General features: G+C 34.4%; 1 protein-coding gene across 9 annotated transcripts in view; it reads left to right on the top strand.

Moving 5' to 3' along the window:
* Positions 1–14975, top strand: part of MEF2A (myocyte enhancer factor 2A) — a 161436-nt gene that overhangs the window by 58438 nt on the left and 88023 nt on the right. For 8 of the 9 annotated variants that reach the window (XM_009210979.4, XM_009210980.4, XM_009210973.4 and 5 more), the window contains exon 3: positions 12033–12228. In XM_009210979.4, coding sequence (XP_009209243.1) covers positions 12175–12228 — 54 coding nt within the window. In that variant the 5' untranslated portion in view covers positions 12033–12174. Of the gene's footprint in view, positions 1–5458; positions 5499–12032; positions 12229–14975 lie in introns of those variants that run through there. The other variant, XM_031668304.1, reaches the window with a different exon arrangement.

Here is a 14975-nt window from a genome sequence, read left to right as displayed (position 1 = left end):
ATATTTAAAAACAAAACTAGAATTACATTTTTTCTACCCACAACAATACGTTGTGAACATTTATTGTACAGTGTTTAGCCTTTTTAATGACTACAGCACTGATTGGACAGGCCATCTTTGTAGGCTTTTATATTATTCCCCTGCCATGTATTCACTCTTTTGACTGTGTTGGGGTGAACATCCTTATTTGTATATTTTTTTCTTGATTTTTATAAAATTTTTTCTTAATTTTCATAATTTTTTTTCTTAGACTAAATTCTTGAAAGTAGAATGGATTTTTCAGGGGAAGCTGAAATTCATTTCTTTTTGAAATACTAAGTTTTTAAATGTTGCCCAAGTTGTTTAAAAACTTTACATCTGCAGGTTGATTTGGGGGCCCTTCATTTGCAACAGTAGTAAGTGTTTCTGTTCCTTGGGGCTGAGTTTGCTGTTTTCATTTTACATTTTGTCCCTTTAATGTTGTCTATATGCCCAAGACTCCCAATGCTTATTTTTAGCCCTGATGTATGAGTTTTATGTCTAGTTTCCTATTTGACATTTTCACTTGTCCATGACCATCTCAAGTTTAGTATGTCCAAAATTAAATTCTTAAGTTCCACTCTTAAAAAAGTAATGGATCCTTAAAGATTTTCTTTTGATAGAGATGCCTGTTTATTTCTTAAAAGAGTTCAGTTGTTGATTGTACATAATCATTTTATTCAAAAAATCATTTACTAGTTTAAAAAATTTTTAATGTGTAGTAGATTGGCCAGAGTCATCAAAATGGGGTGTTCTGATGAACTCAATGATTGGCGTTAATAAGGACTCAGTTTAAAAAGTAAAGTTTACCCCCTGTTTAAAGTCCATGCTCTTAAAATATTTATTTACTTAAGCAACAAGGTTCTTTAAAACAGTAAACAAAATTGAGTTTAAAAGACTATGAACATTTGTGATCAGTATTAGTACTAAATTGGTCTGAATATGAGTGCTAGATTCTATGATACCTTTTAAATTAAGACAGTAGAGCCCATATTGGGAATGTTTTTAAAAATCTGGTTCCTGATTTTTTAAAAACATGACAGATTTTTTTTCAGTTACCCGAGTATTCAGTTTAAAGTAATTTTTTCCTGCATGCCTGTTGCCTGAATAACAGATATAGGACTTGTGGTTTAATTAGAGAGATTCTTTTTTTCCCTCCTAGGAAAAGATAATATTAGTTTATGTGAGAAATGCCCATCTGTGTTTTCTAAAGGTAGGTTTTAAATGTTGCCATTTTGAGTAAAACTCCTTTAGCTTTACCATATGGAAAAATCACTACATGCATGATTTAAAAAGTTAGTGGTTAGCTTGAATTAATAAAATCTGATTCCTGGAATTATTTGGAAGATAATATGCATTTTTTTCAGTATTTGAATATTTTGAAATTGTATGTAAATTCTTTGAAATTGTTTGAAATTTGTAAAACATACTTAACATAGAATTTACCACTTTAACCCTTTTAAAGTATATAGGTTAGTGGCATTAAATAAATACACATTGCTGTACCACCATCACCACCATCCTTCTTTAGGATGTTTTCATCTTCTCAAACTGAAACTCTGTACTCATTACACAGTGACACCCTACTCTTGACCCTCCATAAAACCCCAGCAACTGACTACCGTTCTACTTTATGTCTCTGTGAATTTGACTGCTTTAGGTACTTCATACCAATGGACTCATTAGCAGATTGGTCCTTTCGTGATTGGTTTATTTCCCTTTCCTAATGTCTTCAGGGTTCATCTCTGTTGTAGCATGTGACAGGATTTCCTTCTTTTTTAATGCTGATTAATACTCCATTGTATGTATGTACCACATTTTGTTTATTCTCCCACAGATGGACATTCAGGTTGCTTCCACCTTTTGACTATTGTGAATAATGTTTCTATGAACACTGGTGTACAGATATCTGAGTTCTGCTTTAAGTTTTTTTGATTATATATCTAAAAGTGGAATTCTTGGATCAGATAGAAATTCTATATTTATTTTTCTGAGCAAACGCCATACTGTTTTCCATAGCAGCTGTACTATTTTACTTTCCCAAGAACAGTGCACAAGTGTTCCAGTTTTCCACACCCATGCTAGTGCTTGCTGTTCTGTTTCTCAATAGCTATTCAAATGGATGTGAAATGGCATCTCATTGTGGTTTTGACTTGCATTTCCTAATGATTAGTGATGTTGAGCATCTTTTCATATGCTTATTGAACATTGGTTTGTCTTCGGTGAAATGTCTATTCAAGTCCTTTGCCCATTTTTAAATTGGGTTATGTTTTTGTTGCTTTTGAGTTTTAAAATATATTCTGGTTATTAATCTTGTATCAAATATATGGTCTGCATTTTTTTTTTTTTTTAATTGAGACAGTTTTGCTCTTGTTGCCCAGGCTGGAGTGCAATGGTGCGATCTTGGCTCACTGCAACCTCTGCTTCCTGGGTTCAGGCCTCCCAAGTAGCTGGGATTACTGCCTCAGCCTCCCAAGTAGCTGGGATTACAGGCATGCGCCACCAACCCGGCTAATTTTTTGTATATAATAGAGATGGAGTTTCACTATGTTGGTTAGGCTGGCCTTGAACTCCTGACCTCAGGTGATCCACCCACCTCAGCCTTCCAAAGTGCTGGGATTACAGGCATGAGCCATCGCGCCCGGCCATGATCTGCAATTATTATCTTTCATTTGGGGTTGCTGTTTTACTCTGTTGATAGTGCCCTTTGATGCATAGAAGTTTTAATTTTGATAAAATCTAGTTTGTTTATTTTGTTGTTGTTGTTTATTGTGCTTTTGGTGTTGTGACTGAGAAATTATTGCCAAATCCAACATCTTGAAACTTTTGCTGTATGTTTTCTTTCTAAGAGTTTATAGTTTTAGCAGTTGGGTTTAAATCTTTGATCGATTTTGATTTCGTTTTTGTATGTGGTGTTAGATAAACATCCAACTTTATTCTTTTCCAGGTAGTTACCCCATTTTACCAGCACCATTTGTTGAAAAGACTGTCCCCCATTGAATGGTCTCAGCATCCTTTTTGAAAATCATTTGACCATATGTGAGGGCTTATTTCTCAGTTCTCTATTCTATTCCACTGGTCTTTTTGTTTGTCTTTATGCCAGGACAACACTGTTTTGATTACTGTAGCATTGTAGTAAATTTTGAAATCAGGAAGTGTGAGTCCTTCAACTTTGTTCTTTTTTAAGATTATTTTGGCTCTTTGGAGTCCCTTGAGATTTCTTATGAGTTTTAGGGTGACCTTTTCTGTTTCTGCAAAAATATCATTGGGATTTAAGAGAGATTGCATTGAGTTTGTAGATCCCTTTGGGCAGTATTGATATCTTAATAACATGATCTTGCAATCTATGAATATAAGACATCTTTCCATTTGTTTATGTCTTTATTCTTTTGTCAAGTGTTTTTTAGTTTTTAGCATGCAAACTTTTCACCTTCACCTCCTTGTTTCATTTTCTAAGTTCAGATGATACCCGACTTAGAGTGGTTTGATTTACAATTTTTCGACTTTACAGTGTTGTGAAAACAATATGCATTCAGCAGAAACCATACTTCATTACAGTATTGAATTAATTACATGAGGTAGTCAAAGCTTTATTATAAAATAGCTTTGTATTAGATGGTTTTGCTCAACTAGACTAATGTAAGTGTTCTGAGCACGTTTAAGATAGGATAGGCTAAACTGTGATGTTTGGTAGGTTAGGTGTATTAAATGCATTTTTGACTTAAGATATTTTCAGTTTACGGTGGGTTTATAGGGATTTAACCCCATCATAAGTCAAGTAGCATCTGTATTCTCTTTGATTCCATTGTAAATTGAATTTTCTTATTTCATATTGTTCATTGTTAATATATAGAACTGCAGCTGGTTTGTGTGTTGATTTTGTATTTTGCTACTTTACTAAATTTATTAGTTATACCATTTCTTTTGTGGACTCTTTAGAGTTTTCTACATGTAAGATCATGCTTGCTCATGAAAGGATTCTAGGGGACAAAAGAGATCATGTCATCTTAAAACAGAGATATTTATACTTCTTTTTTTCTAATTTGGATGCCTTTATTTCTTTTTCTTGTCTAATTGCTCTAACTGGAACTTCCATTACAGTGTTGAATAGAAGTGGTGAAAGTGGTCTTCCATATCTCATCCCTGATCTTAGAGGAAAGGCTTTCAGTCTTTGATCATTGAATATGATGTTAGCTGTGGAATTTTTATATATAGTATTTATTATGATGAAGTAGTTTCCTTCTTTCCCTAGTTTGGTTGAGTGTTCTTGTCATAAAAGAGTGTTGTATTTTGTCAAATCCTTTTTCAGTACTAATTCAGATGATCATGGTTTTTTCCCCCTTTATTCTCTTATGTGGTTGGTGTGTCACATTGATTTTAGTATATTGAAACATCCTTGCATTGCAGGAAGAAATCCTACTTGATCACCATTATAATCCTTTTAGTATTCGGTAGAATTCAGTTTGCTAGTATTTTATTGAGGGTTTTTTGTCTATTCATAGGGTATATTGGTCTATAGTTTTCTTGTTGTATCTTTGGTTTTGGTATTAGGGCAACGTTGACCTCATAGAATGATTTAGAAAATGTTCCTCCCTCTTCAATTTTTTGGAAGAGTTTGAGGAGGATTCGTGTTAGTTCTTTAATTGTTTGGTAGAATTCATCAATGAAGCCATTGGGTCTAGAGCTTTTCTTTGTCGGGAGATTTTTAATTACCAATTCAATCTCCTTACTAGTTATTGCTCTATTCAACTCTTTTTCTATTTCTTTGCAATTCAGTCTTGGTAGTTCTAGAAACGTTTTGTGTTTCTAGGAATTTGTCCATTTTATCTAGGTTATCCTAGTTGTTGGTATATAGCTGTTTATAGTACCCTCTTACAGTCTCATTTATTTCTATAGAGTAAGTTGTAACGCCCCCACTTTCATTTCTGATTTTTTAGTAATTTGAGTCTTCTCTTTTTCTTCCTAGTCAGTCTAGCTAAAGGTTTGTCAATTTTGTTAATCATTTTGAAGAGTCAACTTTTGGCTTTGTTGATTTTTTTTTCTGTTGTTTTTGTGTTCTCTATTTCATTTATCTCTGCTCTCAAATGTATTATTTCCTGCTTTCTGCTAGCTTTGAGTTTTTCTTTGGGGGAAAATCACAGCATCTTAATTTTTATGGCTTTATATGGTATGTGTGTCTTTTAGCTTTATCATTCAAGATTGTCTTGGCTATTCTTTCACCTCTGTATTTCCAAATGAATTTTAGAATCAGCTTATCAGTTTCCATATACAATAAGAGAGAGCCTGCTGATATGTTGATAGGGTTTGCATTTAGTCTGTACATTAATTTGGGAAGAATTAACATCTTTATAAAATTGAAATTTTTGAAATTCTGCAGATATAGGTTTGCTTATTATTTTGTACATTTTAAATTTCTCTCAGGATCAAGACAAACAAAGTCATCTAACTGAGAGTGAAGATGTCTGATGAATGTTGGAGATGTAAGCAGAGAGAATATGGCGTAAAATAATCAACAAGGAATTGGGAAATGGAAAGTTTCTGGAAATGGAAGATTGTAGTATGAAGGGAATATTTGAGGTTTAAGGTTCATGACCTTCATGAACTTAAAGTGAGATTAATTGGCTTGATTAGCATGCTAATTTTTTTCATCTAACCATATTTAGCTACATGGAAGCTGGTCTTCAGGGGTCAGGTTTTGCAACAAAATGGCGGCAAGGGTTTGGAGCCAAAAGGAGGTGAGGTTGTGAAAATTAAACTGGTTAAGGAGGATAGTAAGGAACATGAAGTGGGTTAGGGCCAGTGAAAAAGTGGGAGTTGGAGACCAGCCTGGCCAACATGGTGAAACCCTGCCTCTACTAAAAATACAAAAATTCCCTAGAACTTAAAGTATAATAATAATAAAAAATAAAAAAATAAAAAATAAATAAATAAAAATAAATGACAAAGTGAAGACAATTGAAGAGTCTGAGACACTTACATGCAAAAAGAATTGGTAGAACAAAGGAGATTTAGAGCCAAAGATTGTTTTTTACCTTGAACATATTTTCAGGTTAGAGAAAAAGCAAATAAAAATAACAAAAAGCTTACTTTATGCCTGTCATCATCCTTATCACTTTACATTCATTACCTCATTTAGTTTTTCTTTTTTTCTTTTCTTTTTTTTTTTTTTTTGGTATTGTTATTGTCATTTGCAAAGGAGAGAACTGAAACTTGAGGGTAGAGTAGATAAATAATGTGAAAGTATATAATATAGTTCACATAACTTGAGTTAGAATATTGTGAAATTTTCTAAATAGATATTGATTTGATTATTGAAAAAAAAAAAAATACAAAAAGTAGCTGAACTTGATGGTGGGTCTCTGTGGTCCCAGCTACTCGGGAGGCTGTGGCAGGAGAATCACTTGAACCTAGGAGGTAGAGGTTGCAGTGAGCCGATATCACGCCACTGTACTCCAGCCTGGGCGACAGAGCGAGACTCTATCTCAAAAAAAAAAAAAAAAATTGACTTGCTATAATTGTAGACTTGACTTAGTTTTTTTGGTGCTGGCTTTATATATAGGCATACCCTGTTTCTTAGCTGAAGTTTATTTAGGAAAAGTGTATTTTTACATTGCAAAACTCAGTAGTCTAACAAACTGGTGTATGGGAAAAGTCACAGATTATATTCCAAGTATAATTTGTAGAATATTAGAATCATGTTCAGGCATTTTGAAGCATGTAAACGGAATGTGCATCTCTGATGTTGCTGGCAATAAGCAAGACATTATAATATTACAAGCCTCTGAGTCGTTGTCTTCCGTGTGTGTTTGTCCTGAACACTTTTCTAATCGCCTTTCGTATTTAGCCCTTATTTTTGCTTAGATTTGTAGAATGCACAAAAAAGTTGAGGAAGTGTTAAATTGTGGAGAAGGGAAAAAAGCTGTGAGAAAGTAACTGCATATGAAGTCATGTAGTAAGCATTTTACATCCCTTAGCCATGGTAATTTACTATAAATGGGCATTTTTTTGTGTGTTGAATTTTAAAAGAGAAATGATTGGGGATTATGGTTGATGTGTAACATATTATAATTTTTCGCTACTTGAAATAATGGGAAATAAATTTCTGGTTATGGTTTTCATGCAGAATATCTGATTTTCAGGAGCAGATTCCTAACTGTAAGTGTTGTTAGGTACACTCAAATTTAGAATTGATATGTCTTCCTGGTGAATTCAACTTTTATTGTTTTGAAGTATCCTGTATCTATCCATGCAATCCATGTATATGTATCTAGTGTCTACCTCCTGCATTCAAGTTTACTATGATAGCCACACAACTTTCTTTTGGTTTGTGTTTTACATGGTGTGTCTTTCACTATGCTTTTACTTTTTTTCCGTATCCTCATATTTAAGATGTGTCCTCTGTAATCATCATATAATTGGGGTTTGTTTTTTTAATCCACTTCTATTATCTTCTTTGAAAAATTGGAGGTTTAGTTTAATCATATTTAATGTCATTACTTACATATTTGGATTTAATCTGTCATCTCCCTGTTTGCTTTCTATTTGTCTTTCCTTTCTTGCCTTCTTTTGGGTTATTTATTAATCCATTTTTTTTCCTCCTCTTAACTATTTGTACTTTTACTGTTCTTGCCATGGTTACCCAAGAGATTACCACATGCATCCTTGACTTATTGAGGTCTAAAGTAAATGAGTGTTTTTTCCAATTCCTAATCAATGAAAGGATTTTAGGACACTTTTATTTCATTTTGCTATCCTCCCCTGTTATGTACTATTAATGTTATGTATTGTAACATTTGAAGTCCCACAAAGTATTATTTTTTAGTCAGTATTCCTTTGGAGTTATTCACTTAACCCTGTTCACCCCTGTTCATTGCACTTCATTTTTTGTGCATATCCAAGCCGTATTTAGGGTTCTTTTTTCTTTCTACTTGAAAAAGTCTCTTCAGTATTTCCTGACAACAAACTGTTTGTTTGCCTTAAAGTTGCCTCTCTATTTTGCCTTCATTTCAGAAGGATTTTTTTTTTTTCCTGTCAGATACAAAATTTTAGTTTGTCTTTTCCCCACCAGCACTTTGAAGACATCATTTCATTGTCTTCTGGCTTTTATTATTTGGGAAAAGTCAACCAGCTATAACTCTTATTGTTGCCTCTTGAAGTTAATCTTTTAAATTTTTTCTGACTGCTTGTAAGATCTCTCTGTCTGGCCGGACGCGGTGGCTCACGCCTGTAATCCCAGCACTTTGGGATGCTGAGGCGGGTGGATCATGAGGTCAGGAGATTGAGACTATCTGGTTTTAGGAATAACACTCAAAATCCTAAGGAAATTGAACACTCTACCAAAGGATTCTTAGCAAAGCAATTTTACTTCTCCGCAGAGGGGGGCTTCCTTGGCCAGTCGCCATGAGAGCACACCTGAATAAAGGGGCACGAGAGCCTTTATTCCTGATGCAAGACATGCCCCTGTACCCTTTCCCCGTTGGCTGGGGTGGGGTTGTACAATTTGAACTAATCCCGGTTGGCTAAACATTTGATTTTTTTTAGATAAGATGGGCACGTAAAAGAAAGTGGAGGGGAAAGGGGAAGGGGTGTCTGTAATGACCTTGAAAGTTAGTCCTCTTTCCAAATCAGGAAAGGAATGTGAGCTGGTACTGATAATGCCTGCTACTGTGGCATGCCTGGGCATCTCACAAAGGCAAAAAGGAGAAAAAGGGGAAAAGGCTTCGAGGAGGTACTATGAATTAAAGAATAAAAGACTGAACGTGTTATTTGAAGAGAAACCTCATCATATCCCACACTGGCTAACTCCAAGAAACCCTGTCTCTACTAAAAATACAAAAAATTAGCCGGGCATGGTGATGGGTGCCTGTAGTCCCAGCAACTTGGGAGACTGAGACAGGAGAATCGCCTGAACCTGGAAAGCAGACGTTGCAGTGAGCCAAGATCACGCCACTGCACTCCAGCCTGGGTGACAGAGCGAGTCTCTGTCTCAAAAAAAATCTATGGGGATGGGGGACCTCCTTCTCTCTCCCCCACTCTTGCCCCTGTCCCTCTGTTCTCCCTCCCCTCTTTCTTTCCTTCTCCCCCTCTCCCCTTTGATGTGCCTAAGTGTGGTTTTCTTTGTATTTATTTTGCTTGAGGATTGATAGAGCTTCTTGCATCTGTGGCTTGATGTCTCATTGGTCAGTTTTGAAAGTTTTTAGCTATTATGTCTTCAGATATTTTTTTCTTGCCTGTATGTTTTCTCCTCCCCTCTGAGACTCCAGTTACATGTATTTTGTATCCGTTTTCCATGTGCTGTAATTTCTCAGTGTTGTCTATGTTTCTCATTCTCTTTTTGTGTTCCAGTCTAGGTGTTTTCTTCTTTCCTGTCTTCTGGGTTGATTCTTTCTTCAGCTGTGTCTAAAGTATTACTAAAACCATGCATCACTTCTTTTTCAAAATTGTATGTTTTGATTCATGTTTTCCACTTATTGTTTATGAAAATTCTTAGTTTTACTTTTTAATTCCTTGAATATTTAACTTATTTTAAACTTTTTTCTGATAACACCATTATCTGGATCTACTGTGAATTTGTTTCTATTGCCATTTTAAAAATCTTGGTTTCATTTGGGTTTTGACTGGTTATATTTTGATTTCTAGACATTTATATGAAACGTGAAAAAAATATGAATTTCTAGATGATGCTATCTTTCTGCTGAGAATTACTTTTGCTACTGGTGTACAGCTAGGCTGATAAGAGTAGTTAGCCCAGATTGCCTTAATCTAATTAGGGATTGAGATGATTTAAAGCTGTGCTTTTCTTCCTGTGTGGGCTCATCTGTTTCTAGTTTACCTTTATGCCTAGAGTATAGTTCTTTGGAGTCTGTCCATATGCCTGATGTGTTTACTAGGGCTATTCCTCCTTGGCAGGCCCTAAATCTAAGTTTTATATGTCCACCCCCAGGTCTCTTGAAAACTCTATTAACTTTCTCAGTCTCTCAGGCAATGGTTTTGGAATCTACAGACAGATGAGTCCAGAGACTGGTATCACCTATTTCTTCCAGATCTCCGCCCTGCAGATTCTCTAGTTTTGAAAGTTCTCTAGTGATATAAAACTGATTATCTTGTGTTTTTCTTTTCTAGTTGTTCTCAAAGGAAGGTTGGTTTGAAGCAAACTACTCCACCATTGTCAAAAGCAAAAAAATGCCCAAATATGTTATAGAATTCAGAATTTTTTAGGTGATATAAGGTAGTACAATGTATCCATCTTACAGCCATTAAAATATCTTGCATGCCTTAGCAATACTAGCTCTGCAGTAAAATGTATTAATATTTCTCCTGCCTACTACAGTACAAGTTTTTATATTGGGAATTGGATACAATGTGATCTTTTAAAAGAAATATTCTACAACACAGCTGCCTGTTTGTTTGGGTCCCACCAGTGACTAGCCATCTTTCAGTTCCTCTAATGTTTCCTGTTCCCTTTTGTCATGGGGCTTTTGCACATGCTGTTCTCATACTCAGATTTGAGTATGAGACACATCCTCAGGGAAGCCTTTCCTGAACCATAAATTTAATTCAGATAAATGAACTTTCTAGTTTCGAATTATGCAAACTCATTTGCATTATGCTTTGATTAATGTCTTTTTCTTCTACTAGACTCTGCTAGATTAGGAATCATTTCCTTTTTTTTTTTTTTCTGGCCACGTTATCCTCTGTGCATAGTTCAGTGTTTGGAAGTACATTGATTAGAAGTAGGTGAACAATAGGTTATCAGTCAGTTAATAGATGATCAACTAATATTTGTATGAATGAAGAAATAAAATAATGAGGGAAGATAAATAAGAAATGCTGTGCTTATGTTAGTGCTGGAAATGAGAAGTAATGAAAGGCTCATAGCTTTTGATTGAGCAAAAGCCAGATTTAATCACACACTGGATATGCACAGTACAATTGAAGTTTTATAGATACACATGTACAGTATTAAAAATGCTTGCATAAAATTCCCATGGGAATATATTATTATGACTGTTGTATTATAGCATTCATTCCCCCATCTCCTCATATTTTTATTATGTAAGTCTGAAAGCACTAGGTTTTTAAAATGACACAGCCATCATTCAGAACATGACAAACTATATCATTTCCAGTCATCCTGCTACACAGCATAAGTGAAATAAAAAACGCCTGAAAGATTTTTTAAGTCTTGAAGGATTCACAGTCTTAAAGGAAAGCAGACTTGGAATTTATACACACACACAAAGTTGCTGTGGTTTATTCTACCAAGGGAAATAGATTTTCACTTCATCTGGAAAGTGACGTGCAAACTGAACCTTGACTGATAAGGAGGTGTTCATTAAATGGCCAAAGGAACGTTTCATTTAAATGCATGTGTTTATGAAAGTATATAGTGGCTTTGTGAATTGACAAATAGTAATTTGGCTGGAGGCTAGGGCAATTTGCAAGAATTTGAAAAGACAGATTGGGGCTATCCAGATTAGTTCATTGTTTGGTATGGAGGTCATCAGAAGTTTTTAAGGATATTCTGTGTTGTTAAGAACAGAAGTGCTGGAACCAGACTCCCTGAGTTTATAACCCCAAGCTGTGCCCCTTACTATGTGACCTCGGGCGTATTGCTTAATTTTTCTGTGTCTCAGTGTCTCTATTTATAAAATGGAGGTAATAATTACAGATTGCTGTTAGGATTGAATGAGTTAAGACATGTCCATACTTAGGAAAATGCCTAGTACATAGAAGAATTTCAGTAAGGCTTGGCTCTTGCTGCTATTATTATATACATTGAGAAAACCTCAAACATTATTATTGCATTAGTTTATCCAGAATTAGAGACACAAAGAGATTCAAGAGGTATTTTAGGGGTAAAGTTAACGACTTCAACTTACTAATTTTGTATAACCAGAAATTTCAACTAATAATGCTATGTGCAGTATAAAAGCAAATTTGAAATTTGTATAACACTTACATGATTTGTAAACTCACAGATTCTAAATCTTCTAATTTGTGTTTTCTTTTAGATCTTGTAGAAAATTTCAGCTGTACCCCTTGGACTAGAAGCTGAAATAATAGAAGCTGTATACGATGCATTAGGGTATTGAAGAAAATTAGCTTTTGAATTAAATATTTGGAATATAAGGAAATAAGGAAAGGTGACTGAAAATGGGGCGGAAGAAAATACAAATCACACGCATAATGGATGAAAGGAACCGACAGGTAAATGAAAATTTTAATTTATTTAATTGATATAAATATTCTTTTAAAAAAAGAACATAGGACAGAATGGTTGGGTTTTTCTTAAACTTAATTTTAAGTCTAAATATTTTTAGTTACAGATTAAATGAAAAATTCTAACAATCATAAAATTGTGTCTTTTCATCATCTGCTTTAAAGAGACTTCCTTATTATAGATATATGTCACAGAAAACATAGATACTCAAGAGTAAAATCACCACAGTCCCCACCATTACTGTCCATTGTATAGATTTTTCATAAGATACTTAGTCTTCTGTGTATTTGATTATATATTTGACTGTTAGTCTTTTTATATTGATTATTTTTAAGTTATCTGTTTTTATAATTAGGTAGTAGCTAAGTTAACTATAATTATCAGTGAATGTTCTAGTCAGTTAAATTTTCTAGTTGACCAATATATAATGAGAATTTTTTAATACTTATTGTAAATATTTATAAATTTATGTATGTACCTCAGTTTTAATTGATAAAATATATTGAAGTTATTTTATGGTACCATGTGGGCAAATTACAGATTCTCAAGATAATTATAATGATGCTGGCATATGAAGAGGCCAGAAGTTTTAAGTGTCTAATGTTGGCTTAACAAACTATGGCCAATGGGCTGGCCATCTGTTATTGTAAATAAAGTTTTATTAGAGCACAGTTATGCTCATTCATTTACATATTGTCTATGGCTGCTTTTGCATTATAACAACAGAATTGAGTAGTTGCCCCATAAGCTTAAAATCTTTACTCTCTGGCACTTTTAGAAAAAGTTTACCAACTCCTTAGTTCAGAAGGAAGAAGGAAAAATCATTTCATAGCATATTATAAAGGAACTACTGGAGAGATGCTGTCTCTGGGAAAGTTGCATATCAGGAAAAGTTTCAAGAACAGGTGGTTTCAGAAAGTTTACCAGGAACAGAACAAAACTGAAGATGTGTTTTGCAAAATCTGAGTAGTAATTCACTGAAATATAGATATAATTGGAGATAAAACTCAACTGAGCAGCCTGTAAGGAAGTTGGTGGGAGTGATGAGGGTTGCCCATAGACTGAATTAAAGAGGAGGCCCTGGTTTCAACTCATGAAGATTGTTCAACAAAGACATAAGGCCCACACAGTATGATTCATTGTGAATGTTGTTACAATAGGAAAGATTGGTAAACTATCCATGCTATTATTCCAAAGGAATGATTCCAAGCAAGGCTGCACATTATCTTCCCTTCACAATCTGAGGATTAGGAAGTATAGAGGAGGCATAGGGACCTGTTTCTTGAATATATGCAGTGTAAATATAAAATAGGGTTTATTGGGGAATAACATACAAGCAGAGAACTGGAGGACACATAAAATTCTTGAGCCCTCATTATTCTGTAGATAGTCATGTTTAAGTTGGACATAGCTAAATTGGACCTAACCTATGGAAGGGATTTACATTTTTAGAGGGAAAGAGTAGCTTAGGAATGTGTAGGTGACTGTGTAATGGAACTTTTTGAGTTGAGGAAATGACCTTGTCAAAAAGATGGATACTGCCACTAAGCAACTAGAATGTGAGCCTGTTCTTACATTGGACTTAGCTGCTGTGTCAGCTTCTTGCCTAGCTGCCAAATGGGACAAGGACTATCTGAATTTCTGTCTCAGGTAATTTCGGCACAGAGTGGAGAAAAGACGTAAAAGAAATAATTGGACAGTTTATTTTTCAGGTTAAATTAGACACAGAAACAATTTGTCACAAACTAAAAGAGTATCTTAATTTTATTGATTTTAGAATTTGATTCTGAGTTAAAAGTTTCATGTTTCTTCATGAAAGGGAGGAAAAGTATATATTTGCAGAAGAAAAGAGATGTCATTTATTTGTCCAGATTCAGATATCCCAAGAGACTGTGTTAGGTCCTGGAAACTCACTAAAAATATATAGCCTACACAGGAGCTCTAAATATGTGGCAAATAGAAATAATCTCAGATACTGGGAGAATTTATAGAAGAAACCACTAACTTCTAATGGAGTGGTTTAGGGACTATTTATTGGAGGAGGTAGTGGCAAATAAGAGTTTTGAATTACAGGTGTGAACTAGCAAAATAAAAATCACACTTCATCATTGGAACAGTACACAATCTTGTGGGTGGTAGAGGAGTGACAGTATCATACACTTAAAGAGCTGCTTCACTTTACTTCCACTTAGAAGCTTCTGGTGAAACCTTATGTTTGTCCTTCCTTATCTAAAACACTTTTTGAAAAGTAAACTGTATTAAAGTATAAGATTAAGAAAAATTCAGAAATCCTAAGAGTGTGGTTCAGTGAATTTTTGCACAAAGAACAAGACCATGTAGTTAGCATATCCCAGAGCACCACCCAAGAGACACTGTTTATCCTGTCTCCAGTTGTTTCCCGCTGCCCCAAGGAAAGTCATTATCCTGACTTGTAACACTATAGATTAATTATATCTGTTGTTGAATTTATATGAACAGTGTGTGTTCTTTTGCACAATATTACATTTGTGAAATGTATCAATGTTGTTGCATGTAGATATATGTAAATATATCTTGTACATTTTCATTGATGTATAACCTATTGTGTCAGTAGAATACAATTTATGTATTTACTTTTTTCTATTGTAAATGGACATTTGGATTGCTTTCTACTTTGGTACTATTATGAAGGCTGTAATTTTGAATATTCTCGATAGTATACATGAACACTTGGGTAAATAGGAGTGCAATTGCT

This window comes from Papio anubis, chromosome 7 (assembly GCF_008728515.1).
Source record: "Papio anubis isolate 15944 chromosome 7, Panubis1.0, whole genome shotgun sequence".
Classification (NCBI taxonomy): Eukaryota; Metazoa; Chordata; class Mammalia; order Primates; family Cercopithecidae; genus Papio; species Papio anubis.
The sequence above is the reverse complement of the archived record's forward strand: the minus strand, read 5'-3'. Positions and strand labels throughout refer to the sequence as shown.